Source organism: Phocoena phocoena, chromosome 3 (genome assembly GCF_963924675.1).
Source record: "Phocoena phocoena chromosome 3, mPhoPho1.1, whole genome shotgun sequence".
NCBI lineage: Eukaryota > Metazoa > Chordata > Mammalia > Artiodactyla > Phocoenidae > Phocoena > Phocoena phocoena.
In genome coordinates this window covers 18,303,364-18,329,721 of record NC_089221.1, presented here as the reverse complement: position 1 = coordinate 18,329,721, position 26,358 = coordinate 18,303,364, and the positions used below count along the sequence as shown (strand labels likewise).

The 26,358-nt window shown below is 34.9% G+C and overlaps 1 protein-coding gene across 2 annotated transcripts in view; it reads left to right on the top strand.

Annotated features, from left to right (window-relative positions):
* Positions 1-26,358, top strand: part of CDH12 (cadherin 12) — a 274,173-nt gene that overhangs the window by 161,816 nt on the left and 85,999 nt on the right. Inside the window, exon 3 of one of the 2 annotated variants that reach the window (XM_065874328.1) lies at positions 22,486-22,605. The exons of the other annotated variant lie outside the window; for it this stretch is intronic. Within the exon in view, the coding sequence (XP_065730400.1) occupies positions 22,486-22,605 (120 nt within the window). The remainder of the gene's footprint in view (positions 1-22,485; positions 22,606-26,358) is intronic. 2 annotated transcript variants of the gene reach the window in all.

The window sequence follows — 26,358 nt, the reverse complement described above, 5'->3', positions numbered from 1 at the left end:
TAACATCAATTTAGAAGTTAACCTTTGCATATATTATAACCAAGTCTTTGCCTGTATATTACAGCCCCAAACTGGCTAATTAGCTCTCTTCTAAGACTCTCCTGAATGTATCTGTTTATCTTACACCCTCAGGCTTTTTGTGTAGACTGAGCGCTCAATTAATTGTCTCATTAATTAGTGCTCATGGAAAAAAGCTGAAAGATAACCTGGGGCTGAGAGAAGAAAAACTAGATTTGTGGCAGTTCCCGCTTATGCCATCTACTCCCAGCACGGGGCCAAGGGTAGCCTTATTCCATTACCTAATGGAGTTAATGCCGATTCTGATTGAATTAATATAAAGGGCAGTCTCACACAACCTGGTACTGATTTTTCTACAACTCAAGAATTCATTTCTGGAGCCAGGAGTGACATTTAGCAGTATCGGAGGGACCAGGGGAAGCAGAACAAGGACATGCTGAAAAGCCATGTTATACAAGAAATAGTTGAAGAGTGTGGAGTGTTCAGCTGGAAGAAAAGAAGAAAGAATAAAGACGAACATGACAGCTGACTTCCAATATTTGAAGGTCATCATGTGAGCTATAGATCCTCTGTCTCCAAAATGGGGACAACTTGGTAAAAATCACAGGAGGCAAGTTTTTTAATGTGTGAGGAAGACCTTTATAACCATCAGAAGTGTCTCCTGTTATCATTGATGATCATGCAGAGAAAGGGTAATGGTTTGTCAGCCATCTATTAATATCAGCACACTGTCTGCCTGCCATCTTTTTATTAATCTGCCATTTACTATCTTAAATGCTGGTGAGGTGGAGCCAGTGAATTGGCACTTAAAAAATTAGAGAGATAAAAGAATAGTTAATTTTGTGGTAATAATATTATAGGTAGTTAGACGATTTCATTGTTGATAGCTAAATATTTTGTATTGTGATAGAAGAAATCCTTTTAACATTGTCTTCTCCAAATATTGAAAGCTATTTTGTCTGTTGATCAAAATAACATGAACAGTTTGATTGAGGGTCATAGTATACTCTCAAGAAATTTTTGTAAATGTGTGGATTAAGGACCTTGGAGAGATAATAACCCAGATTCTGAACCCATTCATTTTTATTTTCATTTTTTCTTTATTAATACAACTCATACTATTCCTGAGCAATTCCCTTGTGTGTTTGGAGGAACACGTTAATTTCTACTTTCTGGTATTCACTTATATCACTTTCATCACTTGGACAGTTTTCTTCCAACACTCCTTTCCTCCAAACCCATTATTCAAATTCAAAGTTCAGTCACCTGTGCACCACAAACCTTTCCCAACTACTCTAAACATGTAGATCAATCTCATCAAACCATTTTTCATTTGATTGTCATAAATTTATGTTCTGTCTGGTCCACTGTTCTAATTGTTTTGTGTATCTTACAATTCGATTGCAAATTTCTTAAAGTCAGAGAATATAGCATGGATAAAATGGGGTACACATTTTGCTTATTTTTTTGGTACAAGTTCCTAAATCATCAAAAATTTAATAGGGATATATAAAAATATGGATTCTCAGAATCTCCAGTGATGGAGTAAAACAAAATCTGTATTTAAAGCATAAATAAATAAACTACTCAGGTGATAGTAATGATCTGTCAAATTTGGGAAATAATTCAGATGAGATGGCATCACTTTCTCTTTTCATGCCTTCCACAGTCACCCCCAAATTCACACATCCATATGTATGTAAGCATCCACCTCCACACACATGCATGAACCATTGAGGTTAGCCACATGGATGAAATAGGGACTTTTGGTGAGAGTAGGGAATGCAAAGAAAACTTGATTGGTTGTGAGAAGTTTTGACCCTCCTGGTAATGGGACAAGAAGACAAAAAGATGCAATATTCAAACAAGGCTGTGTGGGAATCTGGGCATTAGAGAAGTATCTCCAAAGTCTCAGAAGAAAATGTGTAAAAGAGGGCTGGAGAGTTAGCCGTTAGCAGTGTCGCACACCTCTGGAAGGGACCTGGCAACATCCTACCTCATTAAGGAGTGAAACTTTATGATGTTTCTCAAAATGTCTTCAAGATGAGAATCATAATGAGTGCTTGTTAAAAATAGATCTAACCAAGCACTTTCATATCATTGGTTTTAGAGTACTTGGAATGGCATCCTGTAATTGATTTCTTATTTTATAACTTAATGAATATATATATGTACACACATACACACACACACATATATATGCATATATATGTATATAATTTTCAACAAAAACTCATTGATCACTGTATTCCAGGCACTGTTCTAGATACAAGAGATACATACGACTGTGAACAAAACAGACAAAATGTCTGCTTGGAGGGATTTGTATCTTACTGAACCTGTTTAAGTACATTCTAAATTGTAACATAAAATGCATATCTTATCTGGTAAAGTAAGTTTAAAACACTGATCTAAAGTCATTACCCTTTGTTTAGACTGTTCAGATTTGTAGTTGTGGTTACTTTACTTAAAGGAACCAGGGCTATAGGAAAAGCTATGGGGGTAAGAGGCATTTGATAAGGAGAAGAGCCTAAGACCATTCTACACATAGGTGGGAGAAGATTCTACAATCTTCTTATATATAGATGGGGGCTGTTGGGCTACATGGTGCTTAGAAATGGTAAGCCGTGTCTATAACTTGAGTGTGGGCTTCAGAGTCAATCAGATCTGCAACCTTGTCACAGCTTACCAGTTATTTGATATATGAGCACTGAAAACTATCTTAACCTCTCTCTTCCTTAGATTTCCATTTGAAGATAACTTCTGGAGATATGTATTTTTAATTATTAATATTTTGCAGACAAGAAAACAGAGCTTAGAGATGCTAAGACATTTGCCAAATTATAGATAGATAAATAGATTTCTTTAAAAGCATATACATGTGAACAATATACATATACGGACATGAAACATTCTTGATTTCATCAATTACTTTGCACCACTAATTATGCAAACCTAAATGTTATTTCAGTGGTATCAATATTCATTGCTTAAGCTCTAAATAAGAGACACAGTTTAGAGTGGAGAAATCTTATCTGGTCTATCATAATGGAATTCCTTTCTCCTTCAGCTACATTTTCATAATACTAAATATACTATATTTTTACATTATGGTTATTTATTTCTTCCATCTCTACCAAATAATCATAAACATCTTATTTACATATTTTATCCACCATATCATATAGAGTCTAAAAATAACACTCAGGTAAGGGGTCAACAAATGAGTAAGTGAAGGAGATTCAAAGAATCATCATCAGGGAATAATTCTAATGTAGGGAGGTAAAGAACAATGGAAGCATAATCAAAAGTCTTCTCAGATATTGTCAAATTTAGAAAAAAAAAGAATAAATTTAATCAATTCAAATAAATTTGCACAAGTCTGAAAATCCTAATAAGAACTTTCTATACCTTTCCTTATCAGTTGATTACATAAATAGTGATATTAATAAAATACTGCTATTGTCATATCAAAACACATGTAGATAATAAGAACATTTCCATTGAACACTGGAGGAAACTACTGGCTCCATAACAGTGATGACCACAAGTACTGGCTCGTTGCTTCATGGGCAGAGGCAAGTCTGTACCAAACTTATAACACGTTCTCAGCCCACCATTAGACCATGGTACATTGATCTGGCTCTGCCCTAAAGAAACATATTCTGACCATACACGCAGAGCCGTCAAAAGGATTTTATTGTTCCATCTTAAAAGATGAGCCCAAATCAAAAATCATCATACATTTTAGGAAAACTACAACATAAATCATTAAAAAGAGAAAAGAAAGATCTTGCCTATTATGAAATATTTGGAGACACATTTAAGAAAAAAATGAGATATTTTCCAAGGAATAGAACAGTGTCTAATTTTTTTTAAATGTGAGGAAGGAATAAGGAAAATCATCAGTCAAGAGCATCTAAGGATAATAGGTCTAGAAAGAGAAGACTGAGAGAAGCTGAGACAATTATGAAAGAAATAGTATAAGAGGCATATAATCTATGGATATGAGCAGTAGGTTGAAATTATTCACCCAGTGGACACCCTGAATAATGAATGAAAAAAAGAGACGAAAATATCAGAATGCCAATGATTAAGAGAAAATTCCAAAATTTCAGAGGGGAAAAAGAAGCACACACACACACACACACACACACACAAATCAAAATAAAAAGAGGAGAACAAGCAAATAATTAACTTTATGTTTATTATTAATTTATTTTTTTCACATCTTTATTGGGGTATAATTGCTTTACAATGGTTTGTTAGTTTCTGCTTTATAACAAAGTGAATCAGTTATACATATACATATGTTCCCATATCTCTTCCCTTTTGTGTCTCCCTCCCTCCCACCCTCCCTATCCCACCCCTCTAGGTGGTCACAAAACACCGAGCTGATCTCCCTGTGCTATGCGGCTGCTTCCCACTAGCTATCTATTTTACGTGAGTCTGTCATACAGAGTGAAGTAAGTCAGAAAGAGAAAAACAAATACCGTATGCTAACACATATATATGGAATCTAAGAAAAAAAGAAAAAAAAAAGTCATGAAGAACCTAGGGGTAAGACGGAAATAAAGACACAGACCTCCTAGAGAATGGACTTGAGGATATGGGAAGGGGGAAGGGTAAGCTGTTACAAAGTGAGAGAGTGGCATGGACATATATACACTACCAAATAATTCACTTTAAATGGAGAATGAGAATGACATTAGTCTTCTCATGAGCAGCATAGAAACAGGATGAACCTTAGGAGTCAATGAAGTAATGGATTTTGTGTTATAAAGAAAGATGATTTCCAACCAAGAATGACCAATCCAGGTGATCAAATCTATTCCAAGGATAAATTCAAGGAAGTACATATACAAAAAACATTCCCAATACATGTTTGGGAATCATACTAGGATCTCCTTCTTCAAAAATAAGGGGCTAGGGCTTCACTGGTGGCCCAGTGGTTGAGAGTCTTCCTGCCAATGCAGGGAACACGGGTTCGTGCTCCGGTCCGGGAAGATCCCACATGCTGCTGAACGGCTGGGCCCGTGAGCCATGGCCGCTGAGCCTGCGCGTCCGGAGCCTGTGCTCCGCAACGGGAGAGGCCACAGCAGTGAGAGGCCCGCGTACTGCAAAAAATAAATAAATAAAAAGAAATAAAAATAAGGGACTAAACCAAGAAAGAATTAAACATGACATGGAGGGGCTTCCCTGGTGGCGCAGCGGTTGAGAGTCCGCCTGCCGATGCAGGGGACGCGGGTTCGTGCCCCGGTCTGGGAAGATCCCACATGCCGTGGAGCGGCTGGGCCCGTGAGCCCTGGCCGCTGAGCCTGCACGTCTAGAGCCTGTGCTCCACGACGGGAGAGGCCACAACAGTGAGAGGCCCACGTACCGCAAAAAAAAAAAAAAAAAAAAAAAAAAAAAACATGACATGGACACATCTGAGGTATCCATCCAGCAAAGCAGTGTAGGAAAGCAGGTGGATGGAAGGTTGGTGGGGAGAACTACTTGAGAAAATAAGAATTTAATAACATACTGATATTAATTAGTGTTTGGAATGTTTGTAATGCACTGATGATATAGTAAAGAAAATAGAGTGTAAAGAAGAAATATAATTAAAACTCTATAAAAACCAAAAACATTTATATAAAACAAATGTAACAAATGAACTAGGTATTGTTGCTTTTAGCCATATGAATTTATTCCTTGATAAACTAAAATATATTTGTAATTTATACATATAAATCAATACACGGGACTTGTATTGAGATGCAACTCCAATTCAGAATGGTGAAATATGATATTATATTATCCAAGCCATGCGTTCAAGTTTGCTACCAGCAATAGTGTTTGAACATATATTGGGGAGCTTGAACAAATCTTTTCTTAAAAGAGTGAACCATTTTGAAGCTAAAAATTATGCTTCTAGCTACCCAACCCAATTCAATCTGAACATAACCATTTTGCTGTGACCTAACCAGTGATTCAGAGCAGTGGCTGAGGAATCAGACCAACTGAATCATAAGCTAGTTCTAAAGTTTTTCAAACTTGGGCAAATGATGTAAGCCTCGTTGCCTTAGTTTCATCACCTGTAAAAAGTAGATGATAGTTTCTTTCTCACAGTATTGTTGTGAGGATTAAATGCACTAATATAAAGGAAGTGCTTAGAACAGAGCCTATTATAATAAGTTATTGCCTGATAGGGTAGTTGCAAAATTTAGGTGAATACTATATTTGAATAATGAAAACAGAATGTTGCCTAATATAGCACTATAAAAAGTTTAGCAATTCAGTATAGTAGTTTCAGTATAAATGAAAAGACATAGATACCTGCCAGAATGCAAAAGCAGTACAGCCAATCTGTTTCTGGTTCAAACGACTTGGGTTTTCCTGATTAAAAATTTAATTGAAAACATTGATAGAATAATAATGATAATACATCTTTTTGATAATTTCCACAATTGTTCCACATGATCTTTGTATGTGTCTGTGTGAGTGTGTAGCAATAAAGCAAACTACATAGATATCACAAACATCTTGACAAGAGTAAATTCAGACAAAGTATGATTTCCCGTAATGGGAGAATCAGCATGAGGCATCAGTGTCTAATTTATTAATTTATCACAAACAAAAAAATCCACTGAAAATAACTGGTGCTAAAAATGTAATGCTGAAGCCTAGGCATTGCTTCTTTTTTTTTTTTTTTTTTGCGGTACGCGGGCCTCTCACTGTTGTGGCCTCTCCCATTGCAGAGCACAGGCTCTGGATGCGCAGGCTCAGTGGCCATGGCTCACGGACTCAGCCGCTCCACGGCATGTGGGATGTTCCCGGACTGGGGCACGAACCCGTGTCCCCTGCATCGGCAGGCGGACTCTCAACCACTGCGCCACCAAGGAAGCCCTAGGCATTGCTTCTTAATTAAATATTGGCAATATTGTTTGCTCTAATCTTTAAAAAGTTCCTTTGTAATCTATTTTCAGCTTAAGACACCTATTATTTATCTTCAATTTTCAAATCAAAAAATCATGAAGTGTCAAAATGCCTGTAAAATCAGGGCTTATATACAAGATTAATTTCCACTTTTTCTGAAAGTGAACATATGGGCTTCAAAGGTGCTAGACTTATAAATAGTAAGATTAAAAGAAAAATATCCAGGCCTCAATGTACATATCTCCTATTTATTCTTAGGTGTGTGTAGCTACTTTGACAATTTCTTGTACACTTTCTAAGTATTCAGTTCGTTTGAAAGTTTTATTTTATATATATTTACAGGTCCACTAGTAATCATTTAATATCAGGCAGACTAAAACTTAAAAGTAATACTAAGTTTAACAAAACAATATTGACCACTTGAATTAACAAAGAAGTGTAATATAACCCTTTTTCCTTTATTGTGGTGAGAGCACAACGTACATGAAATCTGTCCTCTTCACAAAATTTTAAGTGGACAACATAGTATTATTAACTACAGGCAGAATGCTGTATAACAGATCTCTAGAACTTGTTCATCTTGTAGAACTGAAACTTTATAATCATTGAACAGCAGTATCCCTTTCTCCACTCCCTCAGCCCCTGGCAACCAACAGTCTGCTCTCTGTTTTTATAATTTAACTATTTTAATACTTTATGTAAGTGGAATCATGCAGTGTTTGTCCTACGACTGGCTTATTTCACTTAGCATAATGTCTTCCAGGTTCTTCTGTGATGTTGCATATGGAAAGGTTTTCTTCTTTTTTAAGTCTGAATAATATTCCATTGTACCTATATACCACATGTTTTTCACCCATTAATCCGTCAATGGACATTTAGGTTGTTTCTATATCTTATCTACTGTGAATAATGCTACAGTGAACATGGACGTGTGGATATCATTTTGAGAACCTGATTTCGATTCTTTTGGATGTATACCCAGAAATGGCATTGCTCTATCATATGGTAGTTCTATTTTTAATTTTTTGAGAAATTTCCATTCTGTTTTCCATAGCATTATTTTACATTCCCATCGTTGTACATCCCCATTAACAACGAACAAGGGACAGGAATTCCAATTTCTCCACATCCTAACCTACATGCCCTTAAAAAAAAAAATAGCCATCATGATAGGTGTGAGGTGATATCTCATTGTGGTTGCAGTTCGCATTTCCAAGTTGATAAATGGTATTGAGCATCTTTTCATATAACTGTTGAACATTTGTATGTATTCTTTGGAGAAATGTCTATAAGTCCTTTGCCCATTTTTAAATCAAATTGCCTGTAGGTTTTCTTGCTATCAGTTTGTAGGGTTCCTTATATATCCTGGAGATTAACCTCTTACCAGATATATGATTTGCAACTTTTTTCCTATTCTCTAGGTTGCCTTTTTACTCTGTTGACTGTTTGCTGTACAGAAGCTTTTTTGTTTGATATAGTTTTATTTGTCTACTTTTCCTTTCATTGCTTGTGCTTGTGGAGTCATATCCAAAAAATCTCTGCCTAAACCAATGTCATGAAGATTTTCCCTTATGTTTTCACTATAGTTTCGGTTCTTACACTTAAGTGTTTAATCCATTGTGAGTTGATTTTTGTGTATGGAATAAGACAAGGGTCTGATTTTACTTTTTGCATGTGGATATCTGGTTTCCCCAATACCATTTGTTAAAGAGATTATCCTTTCCCATTGTGTATTCTTTGATCCCTTGTCAAAGACCAGCTGACCTTATAAGCATGGATTTATTTCTGAGCTTTCTATACATTTTCAGTGGCCTATATTTTTATCTTGAGATGAAAGAATGGTTTAACATACATTAATTAATGTGGTACACCACATTAACAGAATGAAGGATAAAAATTGCATAATCATCTCAATAAATGGAAAAAAAGCATTTGACAAAATTCAACACCCTTTAATGATGAAAACTCAACAAACTGTATATAGAAGAAATTTACCTTAATATAAAAAAGACCATATTTGAAAAGGTCATAACTAACATCCTACTCAATGGTGAAAAACTGAAAGCTTTTTAAGATCAGGAAGAAGCCAAGGATGCCCGCTTTTGAAAAGTTCTTTCAACATAGTACTGGAAGTTCTAGGCTGAGCAAATAAGTAAAAAAAAAAAAAAAAAAAAAAAAAGAGAGAGAGAGAGAGAAAGAAAGAAAGAAAGAAGAGGTCTCTAACACTGAAAGGAAAAAGTAAAAATTATTTCTGTTTGCATATGGCATAATTTTATATGTAGAAAACCCTAAAAATGCTCCCCAAAACTATTACAATTAATGCATGAATTCAGTAAAATTGCAGAATACAAAACTATAAAATGAGTTTCATTTCTATCACTAACAACAAACTATCCAAAAAAGAAATTAAGAAAATAACCTCATTTACAATATCATCAACAAGAGTAAAATACTTAGTAATAAACTTAACAAAGGAGGTGAAAGACTTGTATCTTGAAAACTATAAAACATTGATGAAAGAAATTAAAGAATAATAATTGGAAATACAATAATGATGTTTCCAATAATTGGAAAAACATCTCGTGTTCATGGATTGTAAGACTTAATATTGTTCAAATGGCCACACTACCCAAAGTGTCTACAGATTCATTGTAATCTTTATCGAAATCCCAATAGCATTTTTTCACAGAAATAGAAAAAAACAATTCTAAAATTCATATAGAACTACAAAAAAATCAGAATAGTCAAAATAATCTTGAGAAAGAAGAGCAAAGCAGGAGTCATCACACTTCATGATTTCAAAATATCTTAGAAAAGTATAAACATTAAAACAAGTAGTGTACTGCTAAAATCTCAATTCCAAATTAAAAAAGAAAAAAGTTATACCAAGTATAGCCAAACAAAATGGAACAGCTCAGTCACTTTGCAAAGAGTTCCTGTGCTTCCTGGAAGTGATTCAGGGGAGTGGCTAAAGACAAAGTCTTTGTTGTCAACTGCCAGTTTTTCCAGCCTCACAGTTTACCAAGAGTAATTCAGCATTTGTAAAAATGGAGGTGATTATAGGAGATAGGATTGTTTCAAGCATTAAATGGAATAATGCATATAAAATCTTTTGGTCAATATTTGATACACTGTGGTAGTTCAATATATATTAGTTGTTGTACTCTAACTTTTTTTTAGGAAAGAAGAGGGAGGTAGAGATGAGTATAATTTTCTGAGTCCACAAAAGAAATCATAAAATAAACTTAAGTTCTTTGAATACTACCTTTTAAGATCAGAGTTTTCTTTTGGTTTTACTTTTTTTTTATTCTTATATTCTCAGTGCACAGTGTAGTATTAGCTGCCACAACAATGATCACTTAATTGATGGCCCTATAAATGAAAAGCTAATGAAATTTCTTCCCAGAGCATATCTGAAGAGGTGCCCTGGTATTTAGCCTTAATCACTATATTATTGGGTTGGGGTTCTTGGGTTCCTGTACTCTGGACATTATGGAAGACTCAAGGCATCACCTCATTGCAACATCTCACCCTTCAGACTAAGAGATGGAAGCCATAAGATGCTGAATCTTTCTCTTTCAGATGGAAAATCCTAAAAATGGGGTTTAGTAGGACCCTGTATTCTAATACTTGGACTCACAGGAAGTGGATGCCTGTGGATCAGAAAATATCAGGACAAAAGAGAAAAAATAAGACAAAAAGCAATATATGTAGAGCAACCTAACTGGAGAATGATCCTAATCAACAGACGAGCCCTAGCTTTGTTCCCCAAAGTCACAGACTAAAAGAAAGCCACGCTCCTGGGCCTGACTCCAGTGGAAGGAAACTGTGAGAATCTACAGACAAGACAACAAGGGAGACCACAGCAGCAGGACATATAATTTTCTTGGACTCTTAACTTCTCAGCGGGGTAGATTTAGAGAATGGACCTAACTGCTATCCAAAACTTCAAAGACATGAAACCTTCTGCTGAATGTGGCCCTATGTTCAGTGCTCTAAAGAAGTAAGAGGAGAACTTGGAACTGAATCTCAGCCCCAGCATGCATTAAGGACTCTGGTTTGCAAATGAACTTCCGTCCAGCTGCTAAATCTTTACAAACAAGGACATCAAACCCTTTCCTGAAATTTATCTTCTCACAGCTTCTTTTTTAATACCACAAACCCATAATTCATAATTGTACCCAGCAAAATTGCCCTTCACCAAGTTTTCAATCTAACTTTTAAATCAAATGAGTCGAATACATGACTGTAATATTCTGAATATTCTTGTGCTTCTGGAGCATAATCTCCTGCTGTCTGCCCACTTTTCATTTGGTCTCTTTTCTGCCTCCTCAACTGGGTCATAAAATAAATTCATGAATAATCCCATCTAGCTATAACTCACTGTCTCTTAGGCTTTTAATCTCTTTTTGTCTTTTAATCTGCACTATACTTTATGGCTGGCTTACAACTTGAAAGCTTTTTAAAAAATACTGTATATGAAAACTCCATATAGTAATATATTCACCAAAATATGGGAAAGGAATAATTTTAGCAAGATGGAAAAAACCTCATGATAAATAATAGAATTATAAGTGAATTGAGATATAGCTTTTATTTGAAAATAATGGCACAGTTAATTTATGACATATTTTTTCATCAAGCATGTATTTTAAAGTAGCATCAAATTTTACCAATTTAAATAACAGGAATGTCTCCCTGTTAGCATATATTGTGCAGGTAATAAGTTCAATGTTCCATACAGTATGCATTAAAATTATAGTTTAGTGATATAATGTTTTTTACCTTTCTTTTTATGTGTTACTCTGGAAAGTTCAAAGGGGTTAATAAACAGATCACTGTCCTATAAAGTCGTGATAATACATATGTTATTTTTCTTTATTGATGAGTTTTAAAACTCACATCCAACTTTTAAAGTTTTGTTTCTAAATGAAAACATACATTACCATGAGAAAGATATCTATAACTTTTTCAAATTCAAATCATAGGTTCCATTCTCAGGAGAGAAACTTATATGAAGTGACAATTTGATAAAAACTTAGGTGAAGTAAAATAAAGTTGATAAATCAATCAAAGTTTAATCTTATTAACTATCAATTTAATCAGGGTCTTTTGTCTAGAATTACTACATGTGTTTATATCCTGGAATCTAAAGACATCTATTCCAAATCTCCCATTTTATAGATGAATAAACTGAGACCAGATTATTTGTCTTTTCCATTGTCATTTGCACATCAGTTGAGAGAATTTGGATTAGAAGACATATGAAACCTAGTAAAGTTTGAATTTTGTTTAGCTGCAGTACATTTCTACCCTGATGAGTTGGATTACAATGAATAAGTACAGATGACAATTGAACAACACAGGGGCTAGGGGCTTCTACCCTACATGCAGTTGAAAATCTGGGTCTAATTTATAGTTGGCTCTTCGTATCCATGGTTCCTCCTTATCCACAGTTCTACATCCCTGGGTTCAACCAACCATGGATCATGTAGTAGTGTAATATTCACCATTGAAAAAATTTGCATATAAGTAGACCCAAGCAGTTCAAAGTTGTGTTGTTCAAGGGTCAACTGTACTGTATTGTAAGTGTTTAAGTCTTTTATTTCTTTAAAAATTGCTAAAACTAAATGTCAGCCTAAATCACTGCAACATTTAACCACAGCAACACAAAAGGAACAAAATCTAAATATTAAATCACAGTACTTACACACAAATAACACATCTTTCTCTATTAGCTAAGATTAGTTAATCAATAATGGCTAAAATTACTGCTACTTTATAGCTGAACATGCTTTCTATCAGTATATATGTTTATCTTTGAGCACTTTTAAATATTGCAGTCATGTGGCATCATCCTATCTTTTGAGTTTGTGAAATAATCAATAATCAAGATCACTGGATTCCAGGTAATGGGAACTGATAGAACTAGTTCTGGACTTTATTGTAATGAATTTTCCATAGATATGAACTCAGTACAGTCCTTGCTTTTACAAACGTTTATTCTCTTCCTTAAAACTGGGAATAGAATCATACACTCTTCGATAGATTTAGCAGGGCTTGATATGTCGAGATCACTAACATGCTAGTAATTGATTTCTTGTATTTTTTTGCCACTTTGTGTTCTAAAGTCACTTTTGATTTGAAGCTGCTCCTTTGATTTCTGTAACAGACAGCAAAACAGCATCACTGCCATAAAGGTTAAGACCAGGGGACATTGAGTTTTTGACCCAAGTCAAGAGATGTAATAAAGGCTTCACTGGAAAATTCTAACATGGGCTAATCAAAAATATTTTCTAAGCCAAAATCATTTATTTTTTATTAGCTTATTCAAGAGAAATTTATTAAGAACCTATTGGGCACCAAGCTCCATAATAGGTACTGGAATTAAAAAAGAACAGTACGCAGTCTTCACTCTGTATGGCGTGCTTGTTGCCTCGTGGAAGCATGAGAGACGTGGCATGACGCTCTGTGAGCATATAGAAATGCGTTTCTGGAAGAGGAGTTATTGAGGCCAATTTTTAATTTGGGCTGAAGTTCACCTGGGTGAAATGAGACCTTTCTGATATCCACAACCCAATGTATAAAGAGCAGGATATGAAGTAGCGCTATGTCTTAGGGAAATAATATTGTACTGAGGCAGCAAAAAGTAGACAGAAAGTTTCATAAGAGATAAACCTGGAAATGTAGGTAAAGGCAGATTCACAAAAGGCATTAGAAATAATGCTGAGGACAAAATCAAATTTGCATTTCTGAGAGATGAATGTGGCTTTAAGTACACAGGGTGAATGGTAGGTGATTATGAGAGGTAACGGGGAGATTATTAATATCTTAAAGTCATAATCCAGGTAAGAAACAGTAAAATTTTGATGAAAAGTAGTGACAGAATGAAGAGTACAAACACATTTTAGCAATGTTTAGTCAATAAAGGGGACTGGAATGGATGTAAACAGTAAGTGATTTAAAAAGAAGTTTAGAATGTAACCAAGAAATTGGATGTATCTTGGTCAAGTTAACTGGTAGTTTTGTTATTTAAGCAACTGGAAAATATAAATGATGGTTCAGTCACTAGCACCTGGAGGCAAATATGAGTGATACCGTAGAGTTAGGTATATAGGATGAGAGACAAAACTTGGGGTGCATGAACCTTTAAAGGGCAGGGAGAGGAAAAGGGTGTGTAAAGAAGACTGAGGAATGGTGATCAAGGAAGAAAGAAGAGAGCCAAGAATAAATGATGCTGAGGAAGCCAACAACAGCTGGAAGCAACCTGAAGAAAGAGATTTGCATCAACCAATTTCAATGCCCCTAAAGAAGACAAGTAGACGTGAGGAGTCTCTTTCACTGGTGGTAGAAAAGATCAGTTAATCAGAAGCAGTACTGAAAAGTTGAAGGAAGGCAGTTGTGGGCCTAAAATGTGCTAATAGGCAGTACTAGGCTCGGGAGAAAGCAAGATTTCAACTAAGGGAAGGAGCCAGTGGAAGTATTCTGTGGAAGTGAAACAATGAATGAGTTTGTCTGTAGTACACCCAGTGGTAGACTGGATTGTGAGAAGTGGCTAGGAAGGAGCCAATAGTGGAAGAAACCAGAAGCAGGTGATTTACATATATTGTTTAATGTACACTTTGCAAACTCTTTATGGAACTCAAATATGTTTCCAGTTCTTGGTTGAGAGGCTCAGAGTTCTTACCCAAAAATGAATTGACAGAGCTTTAAGTTTTGTTGAACAGTGGATAAAACATATTTCCCAGAAGGGAGATTTGGAGAAACTGAGGAGCTGAGGTTTAGAATGAAAAAAAAAAAACCAGATGGATATCAGACTATGAACGGTTTTGAAAGAGTTCAGACTGTGTGTAGTGATTCATAACATACCACCGAAGGATTTGGACAGAGCCGTGATACGTTCAAAGCCCTGTAACCAAAAGACTAATCTGCAATAATGGAAAAGTTATTTTAAAAAAGAGGTAAGATTGGATTCTGTTTCAATTTGCAGAAAGAGTTACTGGAATTAGAAGGAAACAAGGAAATCGTAGCCCATCATCATAAAGTTGAAGAATTTTAACAACCATTTTGACGTGGGTGCCCTATGTGCCATTTACTATGCAAAGCAATTTACATGCATTAACTCATGAACGAGTTCTACGAGGACCCTACTACTTGTACTCCCATTTTTAATTTGAAACAACAGAGGCTTAGAGTGTTTAAGTGACTTGCCAAAATTTTGTTAATTCGGAAGTAATAGAAAACCCCAATCCATCACCAAGTATACAATCTCATACAAAAAGGGATGTATGGTCTCAAATCATCAAAATGCTTATAGGTTCAGGCAGGTTGGGTCAAGACTCCCCATCACCTTTCCTGGAATTCCCAAGTGTGTGTGGCCTCTTGTGTGTGTGTGTCTCCAGTCATGTTTCCCCCAAATGTTGAAATAACTACAGCCAGACATTTGTGCACCAGAGTGCAGAGAAAAAGAAAAAGAGAACATTTCCTAGAAGGTCCTATCAAATATCTCCTCTGGTTTTATTGGCTTGAAATGGGTTATATTTACATTCCTGAACCAATCATTATTAGCCAGAAAAAAAGGTTCATGTTTGTTAGTTTAGACTTGAGCCAAATGCATCCATGGAAGTCAAGTTCCTTGTAAGGTATACTGAAGTGTGAGGGAGAGAGTGATATATGAATATGTATATGAACAGTTCCTACCATTAGGTGGGATTAATTTTTTGTGGAGGATTACTACATTATCCACTACAATTACAGTACTATCCTTACAGAAGTGAAATAATTTGCAAAGGATCATTTACCTATTTAATCGCAGAACTGGTTCTAGGTTTCAATACTTCTGACTTCTGGTGTATACACACACGTACACACATATACGTATATACATACATACATACACAGTTTGCATTTTTCCTTTTACTAAAACTAGATAAAGTGATAAATGGTTAGGAAGATAGATACAGATAATAGAGTAGATACATACATACATATATGCATATATACATAGATCTCTCTTACCCTTAACATGGCAGAATCATCCAATCAAATAAAAACAAATAATTTCAGGTGTGTTAGGTGTGTTTTAAATAAATTCTAATTAACTGGTCCTTAGTACCTTGGCTAAATGCATTTGAATCAGAAGTAATTTCTTTATCCTTTAAGAATATAAAGCTACACAGCAAAAATACAAACCTTACTGAATTATAGCTGAGAGCCATTGAGTGAATGAATTCCAAGCTCATACATTTTTTCATGATTTCTATGGAATTTCCCAATGACAACTTCTGTGAAAATAATTTCTAAATTACATTAAGTACAAAGGAGACAACATTGTACCATCACTAGAAGTCAGAGTTCAGTTATGTGTTGCTGGGAGCAGACATTAGGGTTTGTATTGGTGTTTGTGGTATAGAATTCTTGGCACACAACAGAGAGAGAAAGTGCTCATTAAAATGGATTCACTTATCCATCAAAGTACATTTGAATCACAAGGTGTAAATATGTATAATCTAAAATATTTAGGACTATCTGGGAAGCAAGTTTTATAACCTTAGAGTGCTTCTGGATCATTGGACTGAATAACAAATCACAAGTTGATGTCACAGCATTACATGTGCCAGAGGATACTCTGAGGCCAGGCTGAGCAGAGTCAGAGTTGGTGGCAGAGAAAACCAAATTGCCTGCTCTGATCCTGGAAGTACACGTCAAGGGAGCATAACTTCTATCCTGGAGGATTTTTTTGGTATATGTCTTTTTTGATCCTTAAAATTTCTGATTACTTCAGGCAGGTTTAATAAGTATGCAAACTCTTCATTCTTGTGTCTCTAATAAAGTGACCCAATATCGTCAGAGTCCACTTGTTTACATTTTAATATATTTTAAACACACATCTCAAAATCACATTTTTCTAACATACAGGAGATAAAATCCAGATTAGTATTCAATATTCAAATAATATTCAAATATTAAGGTATGGGACTTAAAGACAGGAATCATACTAGTGTATATGTTTGGGAGTTGTCACCCTCTGTGTGATGCAGGAGAGCAAAAAGTGAGTATATATGTATTTATTTTATTTTACATATACTCAAATAGCACATATTGTGTGGGAAACTATTATAATTTCTTTATAAATATTAGCTGATTAAATACTTCTATAAAACGAGTATTCTTTTTTCTTTTTTTTTTTTTTTTTGGTATGAGGAAACTAAAACAGAGATGTTAAGTAATTTGCTTGAGGTCTCACAGTTTCCTAGTGGTTGATCTAGGATTCAAACCTAGGTATTAAGGTTCCAGAGGCAAAGATGGTAAACACAATGGCAAGCAATGTAGCCTCTCCTAATCGAAGGAATCTCCTAGGGAAGGTGTGTAGGACTGGACTTCTCAATGATGGCTACTCATCAGACTTACCTGCAGAGATTTTTAAGTGTTTCTGATACCTGGCCCACCCAAGAATAATTAAATTAGACTTTCTGATGAGGGCCCAGGAGTTGGTATCCTTAATAATCCTTGTAAATGTCTTATATGCAGCCCTGGTTGAAGATAAAGAGGACAGGGGAGCCATTTACAACTTTACAAATATAGAGAGAATCAACAGAAGGGAGCTAAGAGACAAGTGTTCATAAGCAGTGCAGTGAAATCTAATGTAAAATTGATAAAGACCCAGTTCCCTTAAAGAGTAAGCTCACCTGCTGTGCATGTATGTTTAATTTTACTGTGTAAAGTCGACTATAATTATAGTTTCAATGTCTTATAGTAACCTAGGCCTGTAAAGTATGTCATATGTGTGCACACACCCTCATTTGCTTCCCTCTATCTGACTCATTTCTGAAACCCTCTCTGCTTTACAGTTCTCTGCTGCCTAATGTCTTCTTTATGGGATAAAATGTACATTTATTTTCCAATCTTATTTGGAAAGAAAGTGTATTATATTTATAATTCTATACCTTTTTAACTCTGTATTATTTCTTGATTAAAATGCAGTGTATACATAAGGCAGAAGCAAAGAGAAAATATGTTGCATTATATTTTTATTTCTTTTCCTGTTTATGCATCAATCCTGAGAAGGGTTAACATTATTCAGCAAATAAATGTATATTGACTTTCATCAGATTTGTGTTCCAACTTGTGGCTAAATCTTGTTTATGTGATTTTTTAAATGTAATGTCACTCATTTCCGGTTCTGCTTTCTTAAATGAGAACAGAGATGTGCATTACAAATTCAAGACAAGTTAAGTTCTCAATTTAGTGTTAAAAAAACTCTAAAGGCCATAACTAGGTTCCAGGTTGCCCATTTCAAGTATTGTGTATTGCATTTGTGTCTTGTGTGTGTATTTAGGAGTATTACAAGGATTCACCAATAAACATTTATTTGGGATGTAATTTATGACAGACATTAGATGTACAAAGAATGAATATGGAAGGGCTTCTGATGTAAAAGACTCTGTATTCCATGAGAAGAACAAATGATGTGTAGAGTTTAAAAAATCAAAATGTACTAAGGCTATTGGGAGTACACAGGAGTGGACAAACTATCTGTGCTTGGGAGCAGAAAAACAAGGACTCACAGAGGTGACAGTAGAGCTGGGACATCAGGAGTGAGTCGGATTTCTCCAGATGGTGGAAGTCAATGTCCTTCAGGCAGCAGGATCACCTGGGCAAGAGCACAGAGGCGTGAAAGAGCCTCAAATAAACAGTAAATAAGTATGTACCGTGACTGCATGGGGTCCCTGGTAGCACAGTTGGAAATTAATCTGGGAGGGATATCGAAACCCATTCATGTCATGCTAGTCATAGCATGTCAGTGAGTTTAGATAATGTTCTTTCATTAGGAATAAAAATCCATTCGAAGTTTTTTTTTCTTTTTTAATTCTAACTTTTTTTTAAATGAATGAGAGTAACTTAATCAATCTCATGCTATAGGACAATTACTCTGATGTTCCTGTGTAAAAGGAGCTGGAAGAGGAAGCAATTAGAATGCTCTGGAGTCCTGCAGTTGTGAGAACGAAGATTCAAACCAGTTGAGACAGCGGCAGGGCAAAGACAAAAAGCATATTCAATTTATAGAATGTCCTTATACATCTGAGAAATTTTAAAAAATGAAGAGGTCATAAATTCAACAGAATCCAATTATGTTTTCAGTGTATTTCTAGTAAATTTGTTTATTTAATACCCTAAATGCAAAAAAAATATGTAGAATATAAACCTGTCATGCTGGAAGTGGTGTTTGACAGAAAATAATTAAGTAGCATATTATTTTTTATTGTATGTTGAGAATAGTACCTGGTGCATGGTGTGGACCACTGAACATTTCTTGACTGAAGGAAGAATGAATGAATCAACAGATCTATGCCTACTTTAGCTGAAATCATGAGATAGTTGGGCTCAGTTCTATTACCACCTGTCTACTATTTTGTATGAGAATGACTTTCAGTATCAATAAGAATGATTTTAACATCATTGGGCTTCTATTCTTTCATTGTGAAATGCAGACATTGTGTCATTATTTCTAAAATTCATCCCCATTGAGAATATTAATCTTAATGAAATCAAATAAAGTATATCACATCTTGCATGAGCAAACAGAAGTAGGCCATGTGTGGTTGCATTATGAAAGAAAGCTGGCTTACTTTCTCTAGGCTCCAGAGCCCACATCATGTGCATGGAATAGAACTTAGGGAGGAGAGATAATTAAAACTCTCTGGACTTCAACATTTAGAGTGGTTACATTGTCATCCTGGGTTTCAATGATAGAATAAACTCCAGGATGATGGCTACAGAGAAGAAAACTACTCCAGTTTCTGTGGATTTCACTGACTGTATTATTTCCTTGTTTCATATCAAACATGCCTCAACCACAACCTCCCACTCCTACCTCTTGGGTATTTAGTGTTTAATAGTGTCAGGAACTGGTGTGCTACACAAGCACTACCAAGGTAGTCTTTGGAGATGTATGTGCTCCAGACAATTAGTTGCATCTTCTTAATGAAGGGAGTATGAAGTCTCTCTTTTGCATTAGTTTGGTGAAAGCTGTGGACCAGTAAACAAAACAAGCTGATACAATGTTGTTTAATTGTGTTCTTATAAACTCATATAGAGGTAGCTCAAAAACTCTTAAATAACTTACATCAGAAACTGCTTTTTCACTAAACCAGAGTTAATCGCCACTGTAACTCAGTGTATATAATTTTTTATATCATGGATATTACTATGGATGAAACAAGTGTCATTATTCTTGCTATCCTGTGATCCTTTTGAGTTGGACAAAAGTGGAATTGAATGATGCATATCTGCTGTTTCTATAACTTATGGGAATACTTCTTAATTCACTCCTTTAACATTTGAGCTTAAAAATTATTAACATAAAGAATTTAATATACATTTGGAAAATATTTTTTCTATATACTTAGCAAAAATGTATTCTGCATTGAGCATATGGTGACCATTAGATCAAAGTTTATTAAATTTGTTACTACATACTTTCTAGAAGATATAATACTTTTTTCTTCAAATATATCCTCAGAGTAAAACAACTCACTGCTTTTCAACTGCAATATTTATACCTAGAATTGGGCATTATTCAATATTTGTAGACTTTACCTGTATAACACATGTGTGATGAAGTGATAATGAAGATCTAGGTAAGTGATTTTTCTGGGGGGAAAAATCATTACCTAGGAGAGAGGAGGGAAGAGGGGAATTGAGTCTTGCAACTGTTCATTCTTACATCATTAAGGAGGACATACTTTTGATGAATCCTTAATATAGGTCCCCAATGCCTACCAATGCTTATTTGTCCAATAATTATTAGAGATGCTGCAAATATTGTTGTTGATGATAATGAAAATGATGATGATGGATGATGTTGAATAATATCAGTTATCATTCTTCACAGCTTAGAAATATTTGCCTACTTTCGGGAATTCCCTGGTAGTCCAGTGGTTAGGGCTCTGAGTTTCCACTGCAGGGGACACAGGTTCAAACCTTGGTCAGGAAGCTAAGATCTCACAAGCCGTGAGGCCAAAAAAAAAAAAAAAAAAGGTTTCCCTACTTTCCTTCTAGTAGTGTCTTCTCCTAGGAAAGGCTGTTGTCATAAAACATATGCTTTATCTGTTGATATAACTAGGATTCACCAAAACACCTTAAGATAAAGCATTTGACATTGAATGTCTACTGAAAGTTACGATTTCTTACTTTTTCGGCATTCTAACACTTCATATAACAAAAAAGTAGAGGTGAAAAGATGGTTCATTCTCTTAGCTTTTAGAACAAACCTTTAAGATTATGTTTGTTCCTGGTTGGCACTGTCTTAAGAAAAAAGCCTGAGTGAGTAAATGGAGCAATCTTGCATTCCCCAAACTGACAGTTACATTGAATGCCTCCAAGAGATGAAGAGTGTTCTGTCCACTGTGCAACTTTGGATGCACATTTCTCTCCCTTTATGCTCAGTGGGCATTTCCTTCCTTCATCAGCAGCATATTATTTTATTTATACTGAATTTGATAATTTTGATTCTACTTTGTTCTCAATTCAGAATAGTAACACTGAATGGACATTAAGAAGAGATACTCATTTAAAAATTTCTTAGAGGAAGACTTAACTATGACTAGGAATATGTAAGACAAAACTGCTGAAAAAAATCTCCCATTGGGCTTCCCTGGTGGCGCAGTGGTTGAGAGTCCGCCTGCCGATGCAGGAGACACGGGCTCGTGCCCGGGTCTGGGAAGATCCCACATGCCGTGGAGCGGCTGGGCCCGTGAGCCATGGCCGCTGAGCCTGCGCGTCCGGAGCCTGTACTCCGCAACGGGAGAGGCCACAACAGTGAGAGGCCCGCGTACCGCAAAAAAAAAAAAAAAAAAAAAAAAAAAAAAAAAAAAATCTCCCGTCAACTTCTCTTAGTACATAAATAATATGGCCAAGTGTCAAGAGATGAGAAAAGCTACAGATAATTTGGATTGTCTTTAAAGTTTTCCTATGTCAGTGAACACAGAATAATTCAGTCTTGAGGCATAAAGGTGCTTCTCTAGCTAGAATTGCAATTATTTTCGGTTCCTCATTTTCTCAAATATTCTGTCCTAATTAAAGGCTTCCTAAATGAGTATGTAATTGTTGATCTTTAAGCTGCAATTGCAAATTACTTACCCCTCTAAAGTTCAGTAAGCCTTTAAACCTTTTAGCTCTTCTATTGATATCCTAATCATGCAAGTAAAGCATCTACAGTAAGCAGATGAGCTAATGCAAGCGGTGTCATGTTTTCTTTGGTGTACAAATCAATAAATCTATTGTGATGACTTTCAGGTCAATGACCTAGCTACTGGAAATGGACACAGCTTTAAAAATAGATATTTAAAATAGGTATCACTTGTACTAACAGCTAATATTGTTGCTCAGCATTTTGGTTATAATAATTCAGTTATTCTCAGTGACTTCATATACTCACTGAATTAAGGAATGCCATATTCCAAAGGAAAATGGAGTCCAGAAGATAAAAGACATGACCTTGAGCTCTATAAAACAAAGATGCTAGAATCATATGGTCTTATTTTCCAGGTGCTTATGTGCTCCAGGTCAAGGCCACGGATGCAGATGACCCAACCTATGGAAACAGTGCCAGAGTCGTTTACAGCATTCTTCAGGGACAGCCTTATTTCTCTATTGATCCCAAGACAGGTAAATTTTTTATTAGAGGCAACATTATCACCTCCCTTTCCCATTCTAACACTGCAATAAAGATTCAATGTGCTCCCCATCTAGCAAAGGAAGATAGGATCTTACCTTGCTGCTGCAGAGCTATTTCTTTCAGATTGAACTTGGTATAAATATAAACCTTTTTACACATATATGCCAAGTCCAAATTTGTTAGTTAGGAATTCCTTGTATGATTTAAATTTTCCAAAGTCTAGGAATATTTTTTGTTTGTTTGTTTCTTCTAGCTAAAATAGCTTTTTATTTCAGTTTTTCTTGGTTGGGTTCAATTATATTCCGTTTTGGGCCTAATCAACCCAAGATTATGGAGTTTCTATTGCTATCTTTATAGATGGGGTTATGGATGGTGACTTTGGAAAAATATAGATTTATGCTTCTAGTAGGGAAAAGAAGAGGGCTGACAAACTTGAAACCCCAAGATCACTAATTCTTCTGGTTTATGTTTTTGAAGCCAGTCTCGTTTTTAAGTCAAACCATTGAAATTCCAGTTTTCAAATCTATGGAATCTATGGAAAGTACAGAAAGGGCAGGAAAACATGCAGGACGATTTGGTATTCCCTTTAAAATGAAACAAGTTCCCCCTGTTTCTAGAGAATCTGTTTTTGAGTGAAGATAGTTTTTAAGGAGCTCCAGTCATGCTGACCAGTTATCAAAGCTCAGTGTCACAGTTAAAGCAGAAACTCCATAACGACAGTTGTTTTATCAACTCTTATATAATACATAACATGTCGCAGATTAAATTCAATACTGTTTATCACATCAGTTTAAAGTAATGGAATAAACTGTTAACATACTGGACTAATAAGTTACTTTTAAAATTTGTAAATAGATCTTTAAAGAGCTACATTGATTTGAAGGGTATTCGTTTCCAACACTATACATGCAAATGGGTTAAACATTTCAAAATTTATACTTCCTCAGAAGTGTGTGGGAACTGGAATACCAATTAGATATAGGTTAGTTAATAATTAACCATGGATGGATGTTGCTTGGAAACATAAGGTCAATTAAGTGAAAATAAAGAACCAGCAAATTTTCTGTCAACTAAACCTGCCATTCTGTCTGTCCTCACTTCTCACCCTTTTCATCAAGGCAACAGGGGGCCAGAAACCATCAAAAATGAACGGAACAAGGCTGGGAGCTGCTCACTTTTGTAAACTTGAAAAGGAATAGATTGTAAAGGACAACATTAGTCCTTTAAGAAGGGAACTTCAGTGCTGAAGAAAATACAGAAAGGTTCAGGACAAAAAAGCTCTTTTGGTTTGGAAGTAGGATCAGAGATCAAAAGCCAGGGGGTCAAATGTTAAGAGTGAGTGTGTAATGGGGAGATTACACCTAAAATGTAAGTTATTTTCTAGAAGTAGGCAGTGAAGACAGGAGAAGAAAATGTTTGGCAATATAGGTATTGAGGAAGTTTTGTGGTGGCTATTGTTGTTTAGCTTTGGGAAAATCATATATTTGTGGAAAAAAGGGAAAATTGTGATAAGAAAGTTTGGGGAAGTTTTCAATGAAGTTTATGATGGTACAAAGCTCCAGAGGAGTTAGGAAGGTTTGTGCAATAGGCCAAATGTATAGACAAATAATGAGATTATCTAAGATACTATACATCCTTTCATCAAATGGGAACATTATGGGTTATTTTTTCTTATACAGTTACATTTTCCAAATTTACCATAACTGGGAATCTAACAGAAATAGAAGTAAGGACAATATCTGTCTCCTAGATCACTTCAGCCTCTGAGAAGCACTTCTCACAGACAGAAAGGATGGGAGAAAAAGAAAGGAAGGTGTCTAGAGATTGGTGAGGAGGGAGGTTTTTAGTATTAGGTACGCTTACTAAGTTTTAGTGATTAATTATATAGAGTAGCTGAGTTTATATACTCAGAATAAATGTGGCAGAAGCAAGATCAAAGATTTAATATTGGAAAAATAACTATAGACGGAGACCATACCTAACTAAAAAAGCAAGATAAAAATCACACAAAGGTGAATCGAAGCATAAAGCGTGGGTAGAGAATATAATTGCTTTGGTCAAATTAATACTGGACAGACAACAATTACATGAAGGGTTTACTTGCCCTCCCCTTGACTTTACTTGTTCAATATCAACTTTAGATAAATTCTAATGCCTTCAGAAAGTATCATTTTACAGAAGAGTATATATATTTATAATATGCCTTTTCTAATTGTGTATTTATATTTTTATATCATGCTTATTATTTAGAACTGAAGGTGAAACAATTCTGGCATGAACTATGGAATAGATTTTTTGAAGCATTAATTTTCACTGGAGACAGAAGTCTTGATACTAACAATGCCCCAGACCACTAGACAGGAAAAGAGTGGATGGTGAGGCACTTCATTAATAGAATGATAACTAGTTCTTCATGCACAGAAACCATTAAGAAGACTTTTTGTCAAATTTATCACCTTGTGGTAGGTAAGAATAAATCAAAACTCAAGGATAATTGCAATTTCTCAGAAATAGCCCCCATATAGCTTCCTTTTATGATTCCTTTTGCTGTTATTAAATAAAATGCATGAAAAACTAATATTACCTAAAATTTTCCACATTTGAGTGTAGAAACCAGTTTAAAATAATTTCTAAAGGAAGAGTTCTATCAAAACTTCTGGTGACTAAGTATTTATGAAGAGATAAATATAACTATTTAGTATTCGTTTGGAATGAGAACTTTTTTTTAAAGGTTTTCATTGACATTGCTGTTTGACAAGCATTCCTAGCACCTCTATCCAAGGTATAAATATGGCAGGTTTATTTATAAATAATATAAATTGATGCATTCTATGAAATAAGCCCTGAATTGAGTTTAAAATTGGCTAATTTGGCAATTATTTGGCTTACCTAAGAGAATGTTTACTGTAACTTAAAATTTGCATGCATTCATGTATATGCCTCAATGATTATTAAATATATAAAAAAAAACAGAAATGTAGATACATTTATAAAACATTAAATAACATTGATCCTTATTATACTTAATGTTTATAAAACACTAAAATATTTGTCATATTGGCATATTATATTATTATATATATTTTACACTTAATATTTATGATACATTAGAAAAACACTTATAATCTATAAAATGTTAAAGAGGTATTGTAGTATTTTATTTGATGCATGAAATTGAGATGCTAAATATTTCCAGAGCATTGATAATAGAATTATTTCATTTAGGAAAACAAACATTATTATAAACTTGATTTTATTATAAACTTGATTGATCTCATGACTTAATTTACATTTAAAATTCTTTTAAAGTATTTGAATTTTTCCCTAAACGATTTCAAAATCTAGTCTGAGTTGGATAACTAGATATTGCTATTGGGAGTATCATGTGGTGATGATATGTTGATTTTTCTAAATAATCTGAGCTCCACCTGAGAAAGCATTATATTGATAATACTATTTTATCTCAACATTTAAAAAAATCTATAAACTTTAAATTGCTCTGTCATGGTAAAATATATATTTTGCTATTTTAACCATTTTAAGTGTACTATTCAAGGACATTATGTACATTCACATTGTGTAACCATCACCACCATCCATCTCCAGAACTTTTTCATCCGTGCCTTTTGGTTTATGTGCACTGTCAAAAGTGCATATTTATAAGTCTTTATGTTACGTATTTACATGTGCATTTTTAGGATTCATATGAAAACAATTGAATGAGAATGGGATTTCATGCATGA